The following is a 26,410-nucleotide window of genomic DNA, read 5'->3' on the forward strand; positions in this document are numbered from 1 at the left end:
AAATAATTAAGGTCCCCTGGAGGTCCACCGGAAGGGGAGGGACTTCACCTCTCTATTACGCTACTTCACTGTGACCGGTCAATTGCTTCAGTGGGAGGGACCAAATGCAGCTATTTATACCAGCACAGACACAGTATGTTTAGAAGAAGGTGAAACCTTAAAGAGAGAAGCATTTATATCCAACAGAAGCTGCATAGTGTGAGGAGCGAAGTCATTTTACTTCAAGAAAATATGAAGTGGCCAGCGATTTTTGTCTTGCTGAGCATATGCTCACAGGTAAAGTAACGGACTAAAATGTGTTAATAGTCATTTTGCTTATTTCATTTCAGGCTCAGAAATCCTGTTTTTAAAAAGGAGTGATACAATGTTACAGTCAAGTAGTAGGAACTTGAATGTCATATAAAACCATAACCGTTTTAATATTTTATTATCTACATTTGCAGGCTGCAGCACGAGGTATGTATTTTATATTTTACCATAACTACACTGCAGATGGTAATATCATTTCCATATGAGAATGAAAGGACACAAAATATTGATGGTAGGCTATATGTATTTCTCAGGGTGTAAAAAAGTAGGCTACTATAAAGATGCTCTCTCTCAGATATCGAAGTATCCGTGTTCTCTGCAACATCGAAGAGCGTGATTCTCAGATGGACCAGGGTCTACGGAGCCAGCTCATACAAGGTCATCGCCGCCCCCCAGAACTCCCCAGGCAACCCCGTTGGTTATGCCGTGTTTGGTCCACACACAATGATGGGCACCATCAACTCTCTGTCCCCAAACATCATGTATACATTCACAGTTGCAGCTCTGGATAATGCTCAAGAGATACTAAACATTGGAACTATCGATTCTTCCTCAGGTGAGGTAACCTTGTGATGTTAAAGCACTTAATTGAGTGTTTTATTCTTGTTTAGTTTCATCACACACACACACAAACGTTCTGGTGCATTTGTTTTAGTTAAGCTAGTACAGTAGGCCTACCGTTTTATTCTGTGATATTCGGGCAAACTAATTATATCTCTCTCTCTCTCTCTCTCTCTCTCTCTCTCTCTCTCTCGTGTGTGTATATACAAAAGTATTGGGACACTCCTTAATCATTGAATACAGGTGTTTCATTCAGTCCCATTGCCACAGGTGTATCAAATCAAGCACCTGGCCCTGCAGTCTGCCTTTACAAACATTTGTGAAAGAATGGGTCGTTCTAAAGCACTTTGAGCACCAGGAAAAGCGCTTTATAAAAGTAATTTATTATTAAAGAGCTCACTGAATTTGAACGTGGTACTGTAATATGCCACCGTTGCAACAAGTCAGTTCGTGAAATGTCTTCTTTCGTAGATATTCCACGATCAACTGTAAGTGTTATTATTGCAAAGTCTAAGCGTTTAGGAACCACAGCAACTCACGTAAAGATCACGTAAAGTTAGAGCGGGGGCGCAGAGTGCTTAAAAGTCGCCAAAGCTCTACTGACTCGATAACTGCGGAGTGCTGCCACTGAAGTGCTGCCAGAGCAGTGGAAACGTGTTCTGTGGAGGGACGAAACACGCTTCTCTATCAGGCAGTCTGATGGACGAGTCTGGGCTTGGCGAATGCCAGGAAAACGTTACCTGCCGGACTGCATTGTGCCAACTGTAAAGTTTGAGGGATAATGCTGTGGGGTTGTTTGTCTGGTGATTCTTAATGCTTCATCTTACCAAGTCATTTTGGACAATTCTATGCTTCCAACTTTGTGGAAACAGTTTGGGGAAGGCCCTTTTCTGTTCCAGCATGACTGTGCCCATGTGCACAAAGCATGGTCCATAAAAGCCTGGTTGGATGAGTTTGGTGTGGAAGAATATGACTGGCCTGCACAGAGCCCTGACTTGAACACCTTTGGGCTGAACTAGAACGGAGATTCTCCAAAATCTTGTAAAGCCTTTCCAGGAATTAATAGCTGCAAAGGGGGGGACCAACTTCATATTAATGCCCAAGAATTTGGAATGGGATGTCATAAAAGCTCCTTTAGGTGGCCCAATACTTTTGTCTATATAGTGTATGCACATTACAGTCAGAATATTTTTTTTAAACATTTGTTATCTGAATAACTAATGTAACGTGTACATTTTAAAACACTTAAATGGTAGTTTGATGATGAACAGAGGAGCACAGAAGAGTCACTGTTAGTTCCTCATGGTTTAAATAAGCCTTTCTTTAAGCAAATAGTTTTATTTTATTACATTCAGCATTCAAATTGACGTACTGTTGCAGACACAAAATAAATAGTTTGCCCTGAAATCTGTGGGTAAAAAGATGGATTGCATTGCCAACTATCGCTGAGAAGGTGGAGGAAGGTGTAGTATCTCGTCAAACTGTATTTCTTGTGAATCTTTTAGCTCCTGAGGTGATGGATCCAATCCTGACGGTGAAGTCGAAGGACAGCAAGACTTTTATCGTGTCTTTCAGCTTGAAGACCGGGGTGACATCTTACATCATACGATTGCAGAATCCAAACCGCTTCATCAGAGAAAACATCGTGTCCTCCTCCCCCGCTGAGATTGAGTCTCTCGACCCGTACACAGAGTACTCACTCAGCATCATGTCTGTGAACAGTGGAGGCCAGAGCCAGCCATCTTCACCTGTGACTGCAAAGACAGGTACTGTTGTAGTGTTTGTGTCCATAATTCAAGATTGAGAAACAAAACTTCAGAAATGTATTCAGTGGGTAAACAATTAAACCCCAAGGGCTGGATTATAGCAATGAGTCACATATTCAGTAAGAAACAATATGTCCTGTTCTTCTCAGTCTCCATACCCTGCAGGAGTCACTTGTTCCCCTTCATTGTCTCTTAGCAGAGTATACAGTCCTGTCAGGGAATGTATACACATTATCTTCAGTTTTTGTGCAAAAAGAATCCAGGGTTTTTCTTGCCGATCAATGCCTTAGGGTCTTTCCAGTAAAGACGGTAAGTATACCGGACCCTTCTCTGTTAAACACAATGGGAGGACCTGATCCTGAGAACATGGCTGGCACCTCTCTACTCCATCCACAGGGGACTATCTGATCCACATAAGTACAAAATAACATGCTACAGGCAGTCTCATCGTTTTTGTTCGCCGTTTGCCATTATTCACCTCTGATTTAATTTCCCTTCCTTGAATGTAGGTTTCTGTTTATGTAAGATTGAGAATAACTACACTATAGGTGGATATATTTATACATCCACCATTTTTCAAAATTATAACCGAAGCTTTCCACTTGCATGTTTGAAACTAAAAACAACTTTTTTTACATCTAAATTCAAACATGTGAGATTTGATTGCTCACTTATTCAGAAACAACATGAAAACTATGCTTTTCATTTTTTAGTAGGTGCATAAAAGTCTGTGCTGATACTTGGGTGCAGCCCATATTCTGACATCACTGCTTGGATCTGTGACTGCTGACAATAAAACAAAATTTAAAAAAATGGATTCACAAAAAAGTAAGGGCTTTACTAGGACTTAACTGCTGTAAAACATGACAAAAGATATTTATTCCCTTAAGACTTGGCTTCAAAAGCATACATCTTAAATGACTAAGTAAGCAACAATCAAAGTCAAGAGAAACATATTCACTCAAAGTACAGTCGCCCTAATCGCTTCATTATGTTAAACTTTGTCCCCCTCCACAGTGTTGCCCCCTCCTCAGCTCTCTGCCTCCTCTCCCAGCAATGACAGCATCACTGTGTCCTGGGCTCCTGTTGCCAACGCTGTCCAGTACAGCCTGTCTCTGTACAAGTTTGGCTGGAACACCACCTTCATCAAGCACAACACTTCCAGCACCAATTGGATCGTCTCCGGCCTGGATATGGGCTCAGTCTACGTCATAAAGGGTTTCGCCTGGGACCCCGAGGGCCGTCAGGGAGAGGACAGTCAGTACATCAACCAGATGACAAGTAAGCGTGCACTGAGACTCTTTTCTGTGTGTGGGAAATACCCATGATTGCTCCTACAAGTATATAGAGTCCATGTACCTTTTTTTATTTGATCATGTAAGAAATATTACACGTGTAGAGATGAGACACAATATTAACTAGGCTTGCAATTTCAAATGAACTTAACACAGTCACAGAGAACTTTTCATGTTATATATATATTTTTATAAGCATTACATGTTTTTTAGACGCTTTTATCCAAAGCGACTTACATACTCAATACTGTGGGCAATCCCCACAGGAGCAATTTGGGGAAAAGTATCCAGGGACACAATGACATTCTGACTGCAGAGGGGTTTGAACCTGTGACCCCCTTATCCGAACACCAACGCTCTATCCACTGCACCACACGCCTCCTCCACACAAAAGTTTTTGCTTTTCAGAAGCATTTAACCTCTTCAGTCTTACACTTATTAGAAATATATAATGGTGGAACCTAAAACATGACCTTAAGACACAGAATATTGTGTAAAAATATATATCTTCAAATGATTATCATGGGATGTAGCCTATATAAGCTACAAAAAACATGACTCAAGTTGTTTGAAATGGTATTAAAACCCTTTGTTTCATAAAGGAAACTACTCCATACAAGAAAAGGTTCTACATTTGAACTTGGGCGACTCCTAGTAGTTCAAAAAGACACATAGGTAGCACTGGTCTTCTCTGGAGTGTCTTATTCGTCCACAGAGACTTATGCCATCATAAGAATACAAAAACTGTACAAATAGAACTAGTTATAAAGCCATGTTCAAATAACTCGATAAGTGTTGACATGTAAACAGTCATTTGATGCTGAAATAGTGGGTCTCTGTGTTGGTTTGAACTATATAAAATATTTTCAACCTCAGGCTGTGACATCTATATCTAAGAACGACAGCCATCTGATGAATACAGTATTATTAGTAATATTTTCTTCACAAAACATTACTGGTAAGAGTAATTTAGAAACTATTACTCTAATTATACTTCTCTACTCCTGTTAGTGTGTTTTTTATGTGTGCTTTTATTTAATGTATCATTTGGGCATGTTTTATTGTTTTCACAGGACCTGCTTTGCCATCTATTGCCAATGTCTCCATGGTGATGAATAACGGTTTGGCCGGTATCTCCGTGTCCTGGGAACGGGATGAGGGGGTCTTTGGGTCCCTCCAGTACCATGTGATGAGCGACCAGAACCTCACCTGTAACTCCACATCCACATCCAGCTCCTGCACCCTTGCTCCAGTGGGCTGCGGAGAGGTACACACAGTCCGGGTCAGCACCTCCAACGAGGCCGGGCCCAGCGACCAATCCGGCCCCATGGTGTTCATCACCTGTGAGTATTAGACTACATTTAGTTCCGATCACACTTGTGAACACAGAAGAATTCTTAATGTTCTCATCAATTGAATAGATTAAATCTAATATACAATGAAATAAAACGGATACTTTGAACATACACTTCGCTACAAGAGTTATGATTACATTTAGTTGTTTAATGAGAAACATTATTGTGTTAATGCAAGAATTCTACGTAAAACATAATAATGTTTTTCTCATTAAACATTAGTGCTAGATATGGATACAAAAATGATGGCAGCACTAGTTTGCTCTGAAACCCTCTGTCATTAAAATATGACTAAACTCCCTGCTGTCCTTACCGGTCAGCCCCCTGCCCCCCACAGTCTCTGGCTGTTGTGGAGTCGACAGAAGGAAGCTGCACGCTGACCTGGGACACGGTGACTCACGTCGACAGCTACACAGCCTTCATCAAGAGAGGAGACGGTGCAGAGGAGAGCTGCAACACCACCAGCAGGAGCTGCACCTACAACTGCACATGTGGCCACACATACCTGATGTCTGTGATGGCCTTCAACCAGGCTGGCAGCAGTCCTGAAGGACAGGTTCTCAACGACACCATCTGTAAGTAGCCACTGAGGGGACAGATTTGAATTCATGATTTTCTGTGTATCACACCACCTGTGTGTCTTTCAGTGCTCTGTTGTCCAGAGGGTGTATCCATCTCCGCAGTGAGCACTGACATGTTTGAGATCACGTGGACGGTCTCTCGGGGGGCAGAGCTGTACCAGACTCGAGCTGCAGAAAGTTCAGAGGTCATCCTGTGTAACGACACGGCTCCGGTGTGCGCCCTCTCTGACCTCAGCTGCGACAGTTCCTACAGCGTGGTGGTGACACCCTGCAACGACATCAGCGGATGCAACCGGGCATGCAAAGCTCACACACAAATCACAGGTAGGAAACGTGTGCCCACATGTATCCAGCAAATATCCAGTTACATTTTTAAGTTGTAAAGTTTTCCACTTTGTTTCATTTTCAGATTTCCCATTTAAACAGCAGTAAAACATCAGTGAAAAAAAGTTTTGAATGACTTCAAATGCTTGATATCTAATATTATGAACTAGACTGGTCATCAGAGAGCTACAGTATATTTTAAAACTACACAGGCCTACAGCCAGTTCATTAATTTCACATCCATTCCTCATGTACTGTATGTGGAGTAGTCTCAGAGGTTTGATCATGCTCTTAATTCCTCTTTTCCTCCACCCGTCAGCTCCATGCATGCCGATGAATCTGACGTTGACTCAGAGAAACTCCTCCTGCTTCAGTGTCAGCTGGACTCCAAACAACAGGCTTGCTATTTACACCGTGACAGCGTCGGGAGATGACGGCACACGCACCTGCAACACAGACGGAAACAGCTGTGACATCACTGACCTTCCTTGTGGCTCTAATTTTGAAGTCAGCGTCATAGCAACCAGCCCCGCAGGCTTGGGTTTACCCAGCTACTCTGAATTGTTGGAAACAGGTGAGTGGTCAAAAGTTGGGATTGAACCATTTTATTATAAAGCACAGGCAGGACTTAAAAACAACAATATAATAGCGTGCTAGTGACATGTAGCGCCACCTACAGCCTCAAGAACACCTTCAGGGTTCCTCAGCATGGAATACGAACAGATATATTTGTAATAAAAACTGATTTCTTAGTTAATATCAAGCTGTCTTTTGCTCTTTTCTGCTGTAACAAATGTAAATGTCCCCTCTGTGGGAAGAATATAGGTATTCTGATTTTTATAAAGATAGTTTTTTGTTCCACTCCTTAACACTACATTTATCATCCTCTTCTCCAGGACCGTGCTGCCCGGTGGATCAGGTGGTGGATCAGGTGACGCAGGCAATGAGCAATGTGTCATGGTCTCCTGCTAAAGGGGCGCATACATTCATCACTTCCCTAACATCAACACGTGGCCACGCCCGCTGCCACACCATGGACTCCCACTGCCTCATGGGATGCATCACCTGTGGGACCAACTACACCGTCACCATGGAGGCGATCAGCCACAGCGGGCGCCGGTCAAACTGCTCCTATGAGGGCTTCTCGTCCAGTAAGTGATTGGGTTTTCTTCCAATGAAAAGAAAATACTTTGCAACTGTAGTGTATCTACCAGAAAGCACTGACATGACACTTTTATTATAAAAAAGAAGCAATACATATCTATTACGATTGTTTATGGTATGTATCAATATAAAAGTAGGAATCTTAATCATTTTCAATAAAATTGGATTTGAAACACTTGTTATATTTATTTGTACAAAAGGGGTTCTCACATGTTTGTAGTTTTTAAGATTTAAAAAAAAATCTTGAGGACGAGCATCCAAAGTAAAAACATAACTAAATGTTTAAAACATGTAGCTGCTATAAAAAACTATAAATGTTTTGTAAATTACTGACAAATGTAAGCCTACTTCTATTAATCGAACTATTTAGCATTATCTTCGTGGCCCAATAGATGGCGCTCTGACACCCACACAACAGTAGAGTCCGTACCCTTTTTGTAAAACAACAAAATACACTTTAAATTCAAAGCCATTTCTTGACTGCTTTGCTCATGTGCGTCAGGATTAACATTTGACAGATCGGTGAAATATATGTTCCAAAAATTAAAACAATTTGTCATGCTCTCTTTGAATGGGCTGGTTATCTTTCAGACATTAAAGCCACTGCAGAAAGCTCCCTTCATGTCTCTCTCTCTCTCTCAGGTGCCTGCTGTCCATCAGGCGTCCGGCTCTATGGGATGGCCCACAGCTCTCTGCGGGTGCACTGGCGCGGTGCTGGCAGCAGCCACAGCTACGTCACAGAGCTGGTGGGCAGCAGGAACAACTACACCTGCACCGCCTCCCCCGGGGAGAGCAGCTGTGATGTTCCCAACATCCAGTGTGGGGATGTCTACACTGTGGTGGTGACTCCGCTCACACCAGAGGGCAGCAAAGTCCTCTTCTGCACCCAGAGGATCTACTCAGGTAGGATTGTGACATCTCTCACAGTTGTTTATGATGATAAATAATATAGGAATTTAGTTTGGCGCTAATGTGTCCTTTTGTTTATATTAAAAGTTAACCCTCTGTTTATGCTCTTAACGGAAAAGTTTTAGCACTAGTGATTTTATGTCTTTCTGTATTTGGGAACACAAAAGCAGTAAAGACGATTCAATCCCCACAGGACAACAAAGGTGGCACAGCTGAATCATTTTAAAAATGATTGACAACATTTTGACTGAATTTCAACTTTTTTTTCCCTGCTCTCTCAGTCTCTTGCGAAGGCAGCAACCTTGGTACAGGTGAGTGTTATAATTTGCAAAAATATATTTATAACTCTATTTTAAGTCTCACCCAAACATTTATTTGACTTGAGAAGTAAAATTATTATTTTTCTCTAATGTCATTTCAACCTGTTGTTCTGCAGTGATATACAGAGGAAAGAGAAGCGTGGACTAGATATGGTAAGTAAAAATACGACAATTATACAGAAACTGTAGTGGAAGCTGTACATAGCAGCAACTGCTATAGTGGTTGACTAAAGACGCAAGCATAAAGTTATGTGAAGCCAGTGAGCTTGCCTCTTTGAGACCAGCTTTAAATCATCTTTTAAACTTCAAAATATAATTAACAATAAAGCAAGCTAAAAGATGAACTTTTATGAAAACACCAATATTAAAGCAACGCAGGCACGACATGAAACGAGAACAGAAACAAAACTCTGATACTTGTTACAGTAAGACATAATAATTAAGTATATTATACATGTTCAGGTATAATGATGATTCTCTCTGCTGGTCACAATAAAACATTATTTTGATCAAGATCTGAAAACTTTGATTTGACACTCTGCTGTTATAAGATGTAACAATTTACTTAATGGATATACATTTCTTCAAACTGAATGTGACTGAATCTCTTCTCCACAGACGCAACACCGCCATCTTCCTTTTCCTGCTCTTCCTCCATCAGTCCCGCACCACTGCAATAAAGCCAACTCATGGATGAATAGAAGGACTTGCCTGCACTGGACAACATGCCTGTGTGTTGTCCAGTGGTGATAGTGAAATCATTTTAATAATACATTTGTATGTGTTTTTATGTCTGTATCACTGATAAAACAATACCCCTCTATTCCCTAAACGATCTTGATCAAGCACTCGAAGAGACGAGTGCATATGTTTGCTGCTCATGAGGCAACATGTACAATGTGGACATGAAACATGTTAAAAGTACCTCTTGAACAAATCACCATATTGACAAAAAGATCAATTGGCAAAAGAGTAACACTGCCTAAGCAGACCTTGAAGAATATTTTTGCCCCTTCATTTTCTGAATAATTGATTGGATGGTTGGCCAAAAAGTAAATAATTGTAGGTCTGCCCCCAAGTAGGAAGGCTCCTGGTGATCTGTGTCACCTCATCATGTGTTCTCAGGATGAATTCAACTGTTTGTGATATGTGTCTCTGTTGTTGTGAAAACCTGATTCATAGATCAGTAAATAAATTATTCCGAGCATCATTTTTGTGATGTGTGGTTTATTTTGCCCATAGATTTGTGCTTCAAAATCTTGTTTTATGCCGTTTGTTGCCAAATTGTGGCGGACCATAACTAAGTGTACCTACTCCAATACTTTGACTCCACTATAATCCAAAGGCTAATGCTTTTGACTTCCCTCAGTTTGTTTGATAACTTTTGAATATACATTTTTAACTAAAAGGTATTTATATTTAATGTCAGCTTCAGATCTATCCATCAGATTCAATTATAATACAATATATTATACCGAAACGGGCCTTTTATATAATGAGGTATTTTACTTATCTTTTTCAGTAGTGTTCACATTTACTTTCTATCTTTCTTACCTAAAAGAATAGTGACCAACATTGTTACCCGGCCACACTTTGGATATTTTCTTTTCCTGCTCCAAAGAAAGTTGTCCGGCAGGAAGTGCTTTTGGCAAGTTTTCATAACTGGTGAAAATGCTCAGACACCTTGGTGAAAATGTATCGTTGTGAAACTGAAACTAAGGTAAATCAGGCACATTTGCTTCAGTGTGTTGTTCTGACCCCCTGGGCAATTTACTAACAACATTAGTCCTTATTTAATATGTATTCCTTTTATCTATTCAATCTGATATCTGATGTCAGATATCCTGTCCTTGATAAAACATCTGCTCAGTATCCCAGAGTCAAAAAGGTTTTCAGGTTATTTAAAATTAAAATATTGATATCAAATTGGAAACAATGAATCTATATACAAGTTGACTGATTTAACTAATTGCTTGAGCTCTAGTTGACAGTTTGTAATACTGTTTACATGTCCCCTTAAGTCTGGAAGAGGTGTGAAAATGTGTTTATAACTGAACATATAAAATGTGTTTGACAATAGCGGTATGGAGCTTTGGCAATGCAGTTACAACTTATGTGTCCATTGATTGTTTTTAAACTTGTTTATTCAAACTCATACCTTTTTAGAAGTATTTGTATGGAGGAGTATTAGGGCCAGAACAACTAGAGTAGAACGTTTTTTAATTTTAACAATAAAGTTTAAATGTCTGTATTCTCGATATTTTTACTTTAACATTTCCACTAAAAGTGCAAAATATATTTAAAGCTGCAGCAGATTTGTTAACCATGTCTGTATTTAAGTTAATTCTGTTTGGAAACAATGTTGGGCTCTGCAAAACGCAATTCTTTAGAAAACTAAATAGTTCCCCCCCAGTTTGAATAAGGTGCCTCGGATGTTATTGTGACTGGACCCTAAACATCTTTATCATTTCCCCCCTCTATGTATCAAACTAAAACTCTTCTGTGGGACTCGCTACCTCATGTTATTTGTCTTTACTCCAAATATTTCTTCTTTTTTACATTCCTGGCAGAAATAGGTTTTCTACAATGAAAGTTCATCAACAGAATAGAGCAGGGGTCGGCAACCTTTCTGATATGAAGTGCCATTTAAAAAAAAAATGTTTTCAGCGTGCCAACGATCGAGAATTACCAAGGGGGGGGGGGGGGGGGGCGTTGAGGAGCTTGACGCTCGTCAACTATCACCCGGAGGGCGGGGGAGCCTCGCTGCGTTGAAGCAGTGTGTGGACCTGTCAGCGCAACTTACATGATGCCGAATTTAACAAACACATTTAAATAATTGGTTTAAACGGCATAATAATAAGGACGATCGTCCGTTCTGTGATTTTCCAGAGCACACATGTTATGATATTAGGGTCATGCAGAGTGAGATGAGATCGATGTCCCTTTAAGAGAGAGAGAGAGGGGTGTGATGTATTTTGTGAAACAGAAGAACAGCTAAATAAATTCAACGGCCTCCGAAGAAGAGCTCGCCTCTCTCCAGTCATTTAAGCTAAAGTGGGTTATTGAACCTGAAGCTTGTTGCTTCTGCCCTCCTCGACTACGGTCTGGGAGCCGACAGGAAAGTTCAACACACAGATGGCCAGTCCGCCCCTTTGTAGCATATTATTTCGATGAGAGATGAGCAGATCGCCACTGGGCTTTCAACTAAATAAACAGCCACGCAAAAACTGCGGCATTTGTACAGCTCCTTATGGGTACTGCAATTAGTGAAGTGCTTTCCTCCGTGGTGAAACAATCAGCACTGCACCACGGAGGAAAGCGGCAGAAAGTCACCTGGAGTTAAAGAGAGCCGGGCTGCGTTGCGTGCATGGCTTCCTTCTGCAGGTAACGGGGAGACGCGCTCTGGCGGCGGTCTCGTTCAGGATCCGAAAATACAATTTAAATATTTTGCACACTTATTCCACTTATTCCTAGTGTGCCACTGGTTACGGTGCCGCGTGCCAATGCTGGCACGCGTGCCAGGGGTTGCCGACCCCCTGGTATAGAGTATTGGAAATGCTTTGAGGCCTTAAGGTAGAGGAAGTCCAATTCCTTTTTCAGACCCATACAGTAGAGTATCCAGGGTATGGCTGGGGTAGGCTACAGCCATACCAAGAAATATCTTAGCCCCACCATGAAAGATTATGTTAAAGTAAGCAAAAAAAAAGTCAGCCGAGTAAATTGCACAGACAGCAGCGAGATTGATTACAGTAGCCACTTGTCTGGAAATGCCGAGGACTAGAAACGGTTTTGAAAACTTTTTTTTTTTAAAACAACATATTTGCATGATATGGGTCTCTCACCCATATCATGCAAATATGTTGTGGTATCTTTACTACATCCTTGAATATAGAGTATTGTGCTACAATACAAATGTTTTTCCTTCTCTTTAAGAATTTTCGAATCCTAAATCTATCGAGTAGAATAGTTCATAAATCTAATCAATAGATTCATGATTCAAAGATTCTAAAAGTAGGGTAGACATGTGCAGTGGCGTTTCTATATGTACAAAAGTGGTGGGGCACAAAAAACTTAGATGTCTATATATAAGCTTCTGCAGTGACGTGCAGTGAGGTTGATGGCTGGTGAGGCACTGACTCTTCAGGTTTACACATATTATATTTTGACCTAAATCAAAATATAATATTATTTTCAAAAGCCTTTTTCGTCTGATGCTTCGATTAATTTTAAACAGACATTTCAACAAAAGGATACCCAACATTTTTAATTTTATCATTTAAATATTGAATTGTTCTCTCTTATTAAGATCCCATTTTCAATCAAAATTGTGGTCTAACTCCCAGTTTCCACTGGGTCCATCTGAGCCGCGCTGCGTCGCGTCACGGCTGCGCCGCGGTTTTGGTCTCGCGCCATAACGGAACCGACTAACTCCCCTTTTTCGTATGTACAGCTCTAAACATGCCCAGACTTGTAGTGATTTTCGCCTTCTGAAAGAAAGAGTGTGTTTAGTGTTAAGAGTGCTAACGTGACGGCAATCTTGGTGTTGGTGACGTGTGCAAGACCAGAGATATAGTTCATTGAGTGTTTCACACAAATAAATGTGTCAGTTTTACGACACATTTTAATTTTTTTGACTTGCAAAATTATCCTTTAAATTGACAAGCATCATATGTGTAATTCGTGGCACAATTCAAACGGAGTCGAAAGATAATCTTTCTCTCGCCATTGACTTCAATCCATACTTTTCCTGAAATAATTAAGGTCCCCTGGAGGTCCACCAGAAGGGGAGGGACTTCACCTCTCTATTACGCTACTTCACTGTGAATGGTCAATTGCTTCAGTGGGCGGGACCAAATGCAGCTATTTATACCAGCACAGACACAGTATGTTTAGAAAAAGGTGAAACCTTGAAGAGAGAAGTATTTGAATCCAACAGAAGCTGCATAGTGTGAGGAGAGAAGTCATTTTACTTCAAGAAAATATGAAGTGGCCAGCGATTTTTGTCTTGCTGAGCATATGCTCACAGGTAAAGTAACGGACTAAAATGTGTTATAGTCATTTTGCTTATTTCATTTCAGGTTCAGAAAAACTGTTTTTAAAAAGGAGTGATACAATGTTACAGTCAAGTAGTAGGAACTTGAATGTCATATAAAACCATAACCGTTTTTATTTTATTATCTACATGTGCAGGCTGCAGCACAAGGTATGTATTTTATATTTTACCATAACTACACTGCAGATGGTAATATCATTTCCATATGAGAATGAAGGGGCACAAAATATTGATGGTAGGCTATATGTATCTGTACATGAATTAATTTCTCAGGGTGTAAAAAAGTAGGCTACTATAAAGATGCTCTCTCTCAGATATCGAAGTATCCGTGTTCTCTGCAACATCGAAGAGCGTGATTCTCAGATGGACCAGGATCTACGGAGCCAGCTCATACAAGGTCATCGCCGCCCCCCAGAACTCCCCAGGCAACCCCGTTGGTTATGCCGTGTTTGGTCCACACACAGTGATGGGCACCATCAACTCTCTGTCCCCAAACATCATGTATACATTCACAGTTGCAGCTCTGGATAATGCTCAAGAGATACTAAACATTGGAACTATCGATTCTTCCTCAGGTGAGGTAACCTTGTGATGTTAAAGCACTTAATTGAGTGTTTTATTCTTGTTTAGCTTCACCACACACACAAACGTTCTGGTGCATTTGTTTTAGTTAAGCTAGTACAGTAGGCCTACCGTTTTATTCTGTGATATTCGGGCAAACTAATTATTTCTTGTGTGTGTGTATACAAAAGTATTGGGACACTCCTTAATCATTGCATACAGGTGTTTCATTCAGTCCCATTGCCACAGGTGTATCAAATTAAGCAACTAGCCCTGCAGTCTGCCTTTACAAACATGTGAAAGACTGGGTCGTTCTAAAGCACTTTGAGCACCAGGAAAAGCGCGTTATAAAAGTAATTTTATTATTAAAGAGCTCACTGAATTTGAACGTGGTACTGTAATATGCCACCGTTGCAACAAGTCAGTTCGTGCAATGTCTTCTTTCGTAGATATTCCACGATCAACTGTAAGTGTTATTATTGCAAAGTCTAAGCGTTTAGGAACCACAGCAACTCACGTAAAGACCACGTAAAGTTAGAGCGGGGGCGCAGAGTGCTTAAAAGTCGCCAAAGCTCTACTGACTCGATAACTGCGGAGTGCTGACACTGAAGTGCTGCCAGAGCAGTGGAAGCAGTGGAAACGTGTTCTGTGAAGTGAGGAAACACGCTTCTCTATCAGGCAGTCTGATGGACGAGTCTGGATTTGGCGAATGCCAGGAAAACGTTACCGGCTGCCGGACTGCATTGTGCCAACCAGGGGCGGACCGGGGGGGAGGAAAAGTGGCCCGGGGATTAATTGACAGACAGGCCCACTTAATGCGCGATATGTATCGGCCGGCCGGCGACGAAAGTATGTTACTTAACAAAAAACCCTATGCATTTAATGTTGTTTTGGACAATTATTCATATAGTAATCACATTACCTGAGCCCTGGAGTTGCCTAGAGCAAAATAGTTACAGCATATATTTCGCAATTTTAATGTTAACAGATCATTGATGAATTAACATTTTGACCCAATTTGCCTGACTTGACGAATGGAAAAAAACATGGGCGTAGGAAGCATCCTCAATGTGGGTGAGACAATTTAACAGGGGTTGTGGGCAGGTGGTGGACCTCACCACCTCTAGGGGGGTCTGGGGCAAGCTCCCCCGGGAAGATTTTTTTTTAAATGTTGACGTTAAATGCATCAATCTGGTGCACTTTGAGAGCAAACTTAGGGACTAAATCTATGGCAGTCAGTAGGGGCTTGGACTGTGAGCCGTAGGGTCGCCGGTTCAAGTCCCCGACCAGACCTACTTTTGGAGTGTGGACTTCTACTTGGAGAGGTCTCAGTTCACCTCCTTCCCTGCCGTGGTGCCCTTGAGCAAGGCACCGGACATCCCCCTTCCCCCCTCACTCCCATTGCTCCCCGGGCGCTGTACAATAGCTGCCCACTGCTCCTAGTACTAGACTCCTGGTACTAGGATGGGTAAAAGCAGAGAACACATTTCACTGTGTGCTGTGTGCTCTGCATGTGTGACCATTAAAAAGTGTTTCATCCCTCCCAATTCTTAGTCAACACCCATATAAAACAGAACTGTAAACAAATTTACTTTTTCTTTCAACATTTAGTTGAACAGCAAGTGGAGGCAAAAGTGACTGCACCAAAACAATAAATGTGGGCAACACGTTCGGCGCCACAGCCGCGTGACCGCTGAGGCAGACGGACTGCCTCCTTTTCACTCGCCTACGGGTACAGCCACTCCCCCTGAACCCAGGGCTCGCTACAATACTGTATACGCAAACTATACAAAAACGCCAGCTTTGGAGCTTGTTTATCCATCTGTAAGCAACTGCCAGCTAGGTCTCTCAGTCACTAACTCCTGATCGTTCACTGCGTAGTGACAGCTGCTTTGGGCCGGTATGATTTAGGCAAAATAACAAATATTTTATTTATTTTATTTTTGGCCCTCCGGCCCACACACGGCACCGGCCCACCGGGGGAATCTCCCGGTATTCCCAATGGCCAGTCCACCCCTGGTGCCAACTGTAAAGTTTGAGGGATAATGCTATGGGGTGGTTTGTCTGGTGATTCTTAATGCTTCATCTTACCAAGTCATTTTGGACAATTCTATGCTTCCAACTTTGTGGAAACAGTTTGGGGAAGGCACCTCTTCTGTTCCAGCATGACTGTGCCCCAGTGCACAAAGTATGGTCTATAAAGGCCTGGTTGGATGAGTTTGGTGTGGAAGAATTTGACTGGCCCGCACAGAGCCCTGACTTGAACACCTTTGGGCTGAACTAGAATGGAGATTCTCCAAAATCTTGTTAAGCCTTTCCAGAAATTAATAGCTTCAAAGGGGGGGACCAACTTCAGATTAATGCCCAAGAATTTGGAATGGGATGTCATAAAAGCGCCTTTAGGTGGCCCAATACTTTTGTCTATATAGTGTATCTGTATACACATTACAGTCAATGTTTTTTTAAACATTTGTTATCTGAATAACTAATGTAACGTGTACATTTTAAAACACTTAAATGGTAGTTTGATGATGAACAGAGGAGCACAGAAGAGTCACTGTTAGTTCCTCATGGTTTAAATAAGCCTTTCTTTAAGCAAATAGTTTTATTTTATTACATTCAGCATTCAAATTGACGTACTGTTGCAGACACAAAATAAATAGTTTGCCCTGAAATCTGTGGGTAAAAAGATGGATTGCATTGCCAACTATCGCTGAGAAGGTGGAGGAAGGTGTAGTATCTCGTCAAACTGTATTTCTTGTGAATCTTTTAGCTCCTGAGGTGATGGATCCAATCCTGACGGTGAAGTCGAAGGACAGCAAGACTTTTATCGTGTCTTTCAGCTTGAAGACCGGGGCGACATCTTACATCATACGATTGCAGAATCCAAACCGCTTCATCAGAGAATACATCGTGTCCTCCTCCCCCGCTGAGATTGAGTCTCTCGACCCGTACACAGAGTACTCACTCAGCATCATGTCTGTGAACAGTGGAGGCCAGAGCCAGCCATCGTCCCCTGTGACTGCAAAGACAGGTACTGTTGTAGTGTTTGTGTCCATAATTCAAGATTGAGAAACAAAACCTAAGAAATGTATTCAGTGGGTAAACAATTAAACCCCAAGGGCTGGATTATAGCAATGAGTCACATATTCAGTAAGAAACAATATGTCCTGTTCTTCTCAGTCTCCATACCCTGCAGGAGTCACTTGTTCTCCTTCATTGTCTCTTAGCAGAGTATACAGTCCTGTCAGGGAATGTATACACATTATCTTCAGTTTTTGTGCAAAAAGAATCCAGGGTTTTTCTTGCCGATCAATGCCTTAGGGTCTTTCCAGTAAAGACGGTAAGTATACCGGACCCTTCTCTGTTAAACACAATGGGAGGACCTGATCCTGAGAACATGGCTGGCACCTCTCTACTCCATCCCCAGGGGACTATCTGATCCACATGAGTACAAAATAACATGCTACAGGCAGTCATCGTTTTTGTTCGCCGTTTGCCATTATTCACCTCTGATTTAATTTCCCTTCCTTGAATGTAGGTTTCTGTTTATTTCAGATTGAGAATAACTACACTATAGGTGGATTTATTTATACATCCACCATTTTTCAAAATTATAACCGAAGCTTTCCACTCACATGTTTGAAACTAAAAACAACTTTTTTACATCTAAATTAAATTCAAACATGTGAGATTGATTGCTCACTTATTCAGAAACATGAAAACTATCATTTTCATTTTTTAGTAGGTGCATAAAAGTCTGTGAAGTGGCTGATACTTGGGTGCAGCCCATATTCTGACATCACTGCTTGGATCTGTGACTGCTGACAATAGAACAAAAAATAAAAAAATGGATTCACAAAAAAGTAAGGGCTTTACTAGGACTTAACTGCTGTAAAACATGACTCAGGATGTTTATTCCCTTAAGACTTGGCTTCAAAAGCATACATCTTAAATGACTAAGTAAGCAACAATCAAAGTCAAGAGAAACATATTCACTCAAAGTACAGTCGCCCTCATCGCTTCATAAAGTTAAACTTTGTCCCCCTCCACAGTGTTGCCCCCTCCTCAGCTCTCCGCCTCCTCTCCCAGCAACGACAGCATCACTGTGTCCTGGGCTCCTGTTGCCAACGCTGTCCAGTACAGCCTGTCTCTGTACAAGTTTGGCTGGAACACCACCTTCATCAAGCACAACACTTCCAGCACCAATTGGATCGTCTCCGGCCTGGATATGGGCTCAGTCTACGTCATAAAGGGTTTCGCCTGGGACCCCGAGGGCCGCCAGGGAGAGGACAGTCAGTACATCAACCAGATGACAAGTAAGCGTGCACCGAGACTCTTTTCTGTGTGTGGGAAATACCCATGATTGCTCCTACAAGTATATAGAGTCCATGTGCCTTTTTTATTTGATCATGTAAAAAATATTATACGTGTAGAGATGAGAGAAAATATTAACTAGGCTTGCAATCTTAAATAAACTTAACACAGTCACAGAACTTTTCATGTTATTGGGTAAGTATTACATTACATGTTACTTGTTGGATGCTTTTATCCAACACGACTTACATACTCAATACTGTGGGCAATCCCCACACGAGCAATTTGGGGTAAAGTGCCCAGGGGCACAACGACATTCTGACTGCAGAGGGGTTTGAACCTGATCCGAATACCAACGCTCTATCCACTGCACCACACGCCTCCTCCACACAAAAAAAGTTTTTGCTTTCCAGAAACATTTAACCTCTTCACAGTCTTGCACTTATTAGAAATATATAATAGTGGAACCTAAAACATGACCTTAAGACACAGAATATTGTGTAAAAATATATATCTTCAAATGATTATCATGGGATGTAGCCTATATAAGCTACAAAAAACATGACTCAAGTTGTTTGAAATGGTATTAAAACCCTTTGTTTCATAAAGGAAACTACTCCATACAAGAAAAGGTTCTACATTTGAACTTGGGCGACTCCTAGTAGTTCAAAAAGACACATAGGTAGCACTGGTCTTCTCTGGAGTGTCTTATTTGTCCACAAAGACTTATGCCATCACAAGAATACAAAAACTGTACAAATAGAACTAGTTATAAAGCCATGTTCAAATAACTCGATAAGTGTTGACATGTAAACAGTCATTTGATGCTGAAATAGTGGGTCTCTGTGTTGGTTTGAACTATATAAAATATTTTCAACCTCAGGCTGTGACATCTATATCTAAGAACGGCAGCCATCTGATTAATACAGTATTATTAGTAATAACATGTTCCTCACCAAACATTACTGGTAAGAGTAATTTAGAAACTATTACTCTAATTATACTTCTCTACTCCTGTTAGTGTGTTTTGTGGGCATGTTTTATTGTTTTCACAGGACCTGCTATGCCATCTATTGCCAATGTCTCCATGGTGATGAATAACGGTTTGGCCGGTATCTCCGTGTCCTGGGAACGGGATGAGGGGGTCTTTGGGTCCCTCCAGTACCATGTGATGAGCGACCAGAACCTCACCTGTAACTCCACATCCACATCCAGCTCCTGCATCCTGGCTCCAGTGGGCTGCGGAGAGGTACACATAGTCCGGGTCAGCACCTCCAACGAGGCCGGGCCCAGCGACCAATCCGGCCCCATGGTGTTCATCACCTGTGAGTATTAGACTACATTTAATTCCGATCACACTTGTGAACTATCTGTTTGTAATAGGGCACCGTAGACCTATAATGAGCAAGCCATAATAATGCAAGGAGTATTGGATTAGTCACAAGATACTGTATAAGTGTTGGTTGGTTGGAAGTTAGTTCATTACATCTTATTTAGAATCACTTTTATCCAAAGTTACTTCGATGCCATAAATGTGACTACAGGATCAATTTGAACCTCTGATCCTTACATTAATGGATTATCAAAATGGTTTAATTTGAAAGTTGACAAGAAATCTATTCGTCTTTGCATATTTATGATCTGTTTACGAGACAGCTATAAGATCATTCAATCTTCACATTCTCTTCAAACATAAAATACATAAGGCTTTTTCTTACCATCAGAAGAATTCTTAAATAGATTAAATCTAATATACAAGGAAATCAAACGGATACTTTGAACATACACTTCCCTACAAGAGTTATGATTACATTTAGTTGTTTAATAAGAAAAACATTATTATGTTATATGTAGAATTCTAACATTAACACATTAGTGCTAGTCTAGATATGGATAAAAAAATGATGGCAGCACTAGTTTGCTCTGAAACCCTCTGTCATTAAAATATGACTAAACTCTCTGCTGTCCTGTCCGGTCAGCCCCCTGCCCCCCACAGTCTCTGGCTGTTGTGGAGTCGACAGAAGGAAGCTGCACGCTGACCTGGGACACGGTGACTCACGTCGACAGCTACACAGCCTTCATCAAGAGAGGAGACGGTGCAGAGGAGAGCTGCAACACCACCAGCAGGAGCTGCACCTACAACTGCACATGTGGCCACACATACCTGATGTCTGTGATGGCCTTCAACCAGGCTGGCAGCAGTCCTGAAGGACAGGTTCTCAACGACACCACCTGTAAGTAGCCACTGAGGGGACAGATTTGAATTCATGATTTTCTGTGTATCACACCCCCTGTGTGTCTTTCAGTGCTCTGTTGTCCAGAGGGTGTATCCATCTCCGCCGTGAGCACTGACACGTTTGAGATCACGTGGACGGTCTCTCGGGGGGCAGAGCTGTACCAGACTCGAGCTGCAGACAGTTCAGAGGTCATCCTGTGTAACGACACGGCTCCGGTGTGCGCCCTCTCTGACCTCAGCTGCGATAGTTCCTACAGCGTGGTGGTGACACCCTGCAACGACATCAGCGGATGCAACCGGGCATGCAAAGCTCACACACAAATCACAGGTAGGAAACGTGTGCCCACCTGTATCCAGCAAATATCCAGTTACATTTTTAAGTTGTAAAGTTTTCCACTTTGTTTCATTTTCAGATTTCCCATTTAAATAACGCTAAAAGATCAGTTAAAAAATAGTTTTGAATGACTTCAAATGCTTGATATCTAATATTATGAACTAGACTGGTCATCAGAGAGCTACAGTATATTTTAAAACTACACATAGGCCTACAGCCAATTCATTAATTTCACATCCATTCCTCATGTACTGTATGTGGAGTAGTCTCAGAGGTTTGATTATGCTCTTAATTCCTCTTTTCCTCCACCCGTCAGCTCCATGCATGCCGATGAATCTGATGTTGACTCAGAGAAACTCCTCCTGCTTCAGTGTCAGCTGGACTCCAAACAACAGGCTTGCTATTTACACCGTGACAGCGTCGGGAGATGACGGCACACGCACCTGCAACACAGACGGAAACAGCTGCGATATCACTGACCTTCCTTGTGGCTCTAACTTTGAAGTCAGCGTCATAGCAACCAGCCCAGCAGGCTTGGGTTTACCCAGCTACTCTGAATTGTTGGAAACAGGTGAGCGGTCAAAAGTTGTGATTGAACCATTTTATTATAAAGCACAGGCAGGACTTAAAAACAACAATATAATAGCATGCTAGTGACGTGTAGCGCCACCTACAGCCTCAAGAACACCTTAAGGTTTCCTCAGCATGGAATACGAACACAGATATTTGTAATAAAAACTGATTTCTTAGTTAATATCAAGCTGTCTTTTGCTCTTTTCTGCTGTAACAAATGTAAATGTCCCCTCTGTGGGACGAATATAGGTATTCTGATTTTAATACAGATGGTAGTTTTTTTGTTCCACTTCAACACTAAATGTATCATCCTCTTCTACAGGACCGTGCTGCCCGGTGGATCAAGTGGTGGATCAGGTGACGCAGGCAATGAGCAATGTGTCATGGTCTCCCGCTAAAGGGGCGCATACATTCATCACTTCCCTAACATCAACGCGTGGCCACGCCCGCTGCCACACCATGGACTCCCACTGCCTCATGGGATGCATCACCTGTGGGACCAATTACACCATCACCATGGAGGCGATCAGCCACAGCGGGCGCCGGTCAAACTGCTCCTATGAGGGCTTCTCGTCCAGTAAGTGATTGGGTTTTCTTCCAATGAAAAGAAAATATTTTGCAACTGTAGTGTATCTACCAGAAAGCACTGACATGACACTTTTATTATAAAAAAGAAGCAATATATATACACGATTGTTTATGGTATGTATCAATGGGGGGTGCTAGTGGATCGCCGGAGCTGTTAGATTAATATTAACATGCTTATTGTAGTTGTAAGTGCACTGCCTTGCGGCCTGTAGCACCTGTTACAGGGTGGTTTAGGCTAGGTTGCAGCTCTACCCTGTGGACGTATTGTGCCTGTGATATATATCTGCCTCACGTGACTATACCTCAGTTGTATGATTACCTGCTTAATGTGAATACACGGCGTTGAGACACAGCCTGACTTGCCTTGTTTATTAATGCACCTACATCTACAAACATGGTGTCAGAAGCTCAAATAGGACCCAGCTGTGGACTGCATGCTACTGTCCGTCGCTGAAACAGAGTGCGTTTATTTGTTTTGGTGAGGTTTAGCAGTTTAAGTTAGCCTGTTAGCATTAGCGTCACGTTGGAACAATGATGATCATTGTTGATGGAGCATATGTGTGGACTGGACCTGCATTTTACAGGAAAGGAGTGAGCAGAGAGTAGAGTAGTTGTCGATTCTTGTTCTGTTTTCTCGGAATATCTGCCTCTCCCTCTCAGACATTGAGTCGCGCGCGCTACTAAAGAGACGTGTTACCATGGAAACCAAACAATGGTGTAGCTTATTAAAGTCCGAGTGGAAACAGTCGTGTGTAAATCTGATTTTGTCAGAAATGCGGGAGAAATATGACCCCGGGAGGAAACCGGGAGAGGGCAATGAAATCGGGAGTCTCCCGCGAAAATCGGGAGGGTTGACAAGTATGACCCACACCCAACCTACACTCAACCAGATGACTGGTTTCAGGGCCAGGATAACTAAGTCCACGTCTGAAAAAAATAACCAGCTCACTGGATTGCACTCGACTGTAGACCACTTGGAGTGGTAGAAAATAAGGGGCTGCAAAAGGTACTACAGATTGCATCGTCTGACACAACATATGAGCTGCCATGCAGAAAGACAGTGACAAAAAGAATCCAGCAGCTTTATGACAATGAAAAGGAAGATAAAGAGAATTTATTGGAGAAAGCCGAATGTGTTGCCCTGACTGGGGATCATTGGACCCCGGTAAGCAATTCAAAGTACCTCTGTGTGACGGCACACTTTATTGACATCTTCTCACTGTTCTCAGGTCAAATATTTATATGTAATTAAAAATGCGATTAATTTCGATTAATTAATTAAAAAATCTCTAATTAATTAGATTAATGTTTTTAATCGAGTCCCGGCACTACAAAATACACTTTAAATTCAAAGCCATTTCTTGACTGCTTTGCTCATGTGCGTCAGGATTAACATTTGACAGCTCGGTGAAATATATGTTCCAAAAATTAAAACAATTTGTAGTGCTCTCTTTGAATGGGCTGGTTATCTTTCAGACATTAAAGCCACTTCAGAAACCTCCCTTCATGTCTCTCTCTCAGGTGCCTGCTGTCCATCAGGCGTCCGGCTCTATGGGATGGCCCACAGCTCTCTGCGGGTGCACTGGCGCGGTGCTGGCAGCAGCCACAGCTACGTCACAGAGCTGGTGGGCAGCAGGAACAACTACACCTGCACCGCCTCCCCCGGGGAGAGCAGCTGTGATGTTCCCAACATCCAGTGTGGGGATGTCTACACTGTGGTGGTGACTCCGCTCACACCAGAGGGCAGCAAAGTCCTCTTCTGCGCCCAGAGGATCTACTCAGGTAGGATTGTGACATCTCTCAGTTGTTTATGATGATAAATAATATAGGAATTTAGTTTGGAGCTAATGTGTCCTTTTGTTTATATTAAAAGTTAACCCTCTGTTTATGCTCTTAACGGAAAAGTTTTAGCACTAGTGATTTTATGTCTTTCTGTATTTGGGAACACAACAGCAGTAAAGACGATTCAAGCCTCAGAGGGCAACAAAGGTGGCACAGCTGAATCATGTTTAAAATGATTGACAACATTTTGACTGAATTTCAACCTTTTTTTCCCCTGCCCTCTCAGTCTCTTGCGAAGGCAGCAACCTTGGTACAGGTGAGTGTTATAATATGCAAAGATATATTTATAACTCTATTTTAAGTCCCACCGAAACCACCCAAACATTTATTTGACTTAAGAAGTAAAATTATTATTTTTCTCTAATGTCATTTCAACCTGTTGTTCTGCAGTGATATACAGAGGAAAGAGAAGCGTGGACTAGATATGGTAAGTAAAAATACGACAATTATACAGAAACTGTAGTGGAAGCTGTACATAGCAGCAACTGCTATAGTGGTTGACTAAAAACGCAAGCATAAAGTTATGTGAAGCCAGTGAGCTTGCCTCTTTGAGACCAGCTTTTAATCATCCTTTAAACTTCACAATATAATTAACAATATATGTGACAATAAAGCAAGCTAAAAGATGACCTTTTATGAAAACACCAATATTAAAGCAACGCAGGCACGACATGAAACGAGAACAGAAACAAAACTCTGATACTTGTTACAGTAAGACATAATAATTAAGTATATTATACATGTTCAGTTATAATGATGATTCTCTCTGCTGGTCACAATAAAACATTATTTTGATCTGAAAACTTTGATTTGACACTCTGCTGTTATAAGATGTAACAATTTACTTAATGGATATACATTTCTTCAAACTGAATGTGACTGAATCTCTTCTCCACAGACGCAACACCGCCATCTTCCTTTTCCTGCTCTTCCTCCATCAGTCCCGCACCACTGCAATAAAGCCAACTCCTGGATGAATAGAAGGACTTGCCTGCACTGGACAACATGCCTGTGTTGTCCAGTGGTGATAGTGAAATCATTTTAATAATACATTTGTATGTGTTTTTATGTCTGTATCACTGATAAAACAATACCCCTCTATTCCCTAAACGATCTTGATCAAGCACTCGAAGAGACGAGTGCATATGTTTGCTGCTCATGAGGCAACATGTACAATGTGGACATGAAACATGTTAAAAGTACCTCTTGAACAAATCACCATATTGACAAAAAGATCAATTGGCAAAAGAGTAACACTGCCTAAGCAGACCTTGAAGAATATTTTTGCCCCTTCATTTTCTGAATAATTGATTGGATGGTTGGCCAAAAAGTAAATAATTGTAGGTGTGCCCCCAAGTAGGAAGGCTCCTGGTGATCTGTGTCACCTAATCATGTGTTCTCAGGATGAATTCAACTGTTTGTGATATGTGTCTCTGTTGTTGTGAAAACCTGATTCTTAGATCAGTAAATAAATTATTCCGAGCATCATTTTTGTGATGTGTGGTTTATTTTGCCCATAGATTTGTGCTTCAAAATCTTGTTTTATGCCGTTTGTTGCCAAATTGTGGCGGACCATAACTAAGTGTACCTACTCCAATACTTTGACTCCACTATAATCCAAAGGCTAATGCTTTTGACTTCCCTCAGTTTGTTTGATAACTTTTGAATATACATTTTTAACTAAAAGGTATTTATATTTAATGTCAGCTTCAGATCTATCCATCAGATTAAATTATAATACAATATATTATACCGAAACGGGCCTTTTATATAATGAGGTCTTTTACTTATCTTTGTCAGTAGTGTTCACATTTACTTTCTATCTTTCTTACCTAAAAGAATAGTGACCAAAATTGTTACCCGGCCACACTTTGGACATTTTCTTTTCCTGCTACAAAGAAAGTTGTCCGGCAGGAAGTGCTTTTGGCAAGTTTTCATAACTGTTGTAAATGCTCAGACACCTTGGTGAAAATTAATCCTAGTTGTGAAACTGAAACTAAGGTAAATCAGGCACATTTGCTTCAGTGTGTTGTTCTGACCCCCTGGGCAATTTACTAACAACATTAGTCCTTATTTCATTTAATATTTATTTTATCTATTCAATCTGATGTCAGATATCCTGTCCTTGATAAAACATCTGCTCAGTATCCCAGAGTCAAAAAGGTTTTCAGGTTATTTAAAATTAAAATATTGATATCAAATTGGAAACAATGAATCTATATACAAGTTGACTGATTTAACTAATTGCTTGAGCTCTAGTTGACAGTTTGTAATACTGTTTACATGTCCCCTTAAGTCTGGAAGAGGTGTGAAAATGTGTTT

The 26,410-nt window shown here is 41.3% G+C and overlaps 2 protein-coding genes across 3 annotated transcripts; both read left to right on the plus strand.

The window, feature by feature from the left end:
- Positions 1 to 554: 554 nt before the first annotated feature.
- Positions 555 to 9,794, plus strand: LOC307028893 (fibronectin type III domain-containing protein 7-like). 2 transcript variants are annotated; one of them, XM_079664280.1, is made up of 10 exons: positions 555 to 865; positions 2,376 to 2,636; positions 3,654 to 3,917; positions 5,005 to 5,274; positions 5,607 to 5,861; positions 5,934 to 6,191; positions 6,511 to 6,765; positions 7,088 to 7,342; positions 7,998 to 8,258; positions 8,546 to 9,794. In XM_079664280.1, exons 1-10 carry the CDS (start codon positions 754 to 756, stop codon positions 8,641 to 8,643), a joined length of 2,289 nt encoding a protein of 762 aa, XP_079520406.1. In that variant the 5' UTR covers positions 555 to 753; the 3' UTR covers positions 8,644 to 9,794. The 2 variants fall into 2 exon arrangements, with proteins under 2 accessions (XP_079520406.1, XP_079520407.1); XM_079664281.1 differs by lacking the exon at positions 8,546 to 9,794 and adding an exon at positions 8,458 to 8,495 and having other exon boundaries at positions 556 to 865.
- Positions 9,795 to 13,915: 4,121 nt separating this feature from the next.
- On the plus strand, positions 13,916 to 25,576 carry LOC307019496 (fibronectin type III domain-containing protein 7-like). The gene is made up of 11 exons (XM_079650453.1): positions 13,916 to 14,212; positions 16,972 to 17,232; positions 18,254 to 18,552; positions 19,399 to 19,483; positions 19,571 to 19,840; positions 20,480 to 20,749; positions 20,822 to 21,079; positions 21,402 to 21,656; positions 21,981 to 22,235; positions 23,768 to 24,028; positions 24,315 to 25,576. The coding sequence occupies exons 1-11, from the start codon at positions 14,104 to 14,106 to the stop codon at positions 24,419 to 24,421; spliced, it is 2,430 nt and encodes an 809-aa protein (XP_079506579.1). The 5' UTR covers positions 13,916 to 14,103; the 3' UTR covers positions 24,422 to 25,576.
- The last annotated feature ends 834 nt before the right edge of the window (positions 25,577 to 26,410 follow it).

The sequence above is a fragment of the Notothenia rossii genome (assembly GCF_949606895.1).
Source record: "Notothenia rossii genome assembly, chromosome: 1".
Taxonomy (NCBI): Eukaryota; Metazoa; Chordata; class Actinopteri; order Perciformes; family Nototheniidae; genus Notothenia; species Notothenia rossii.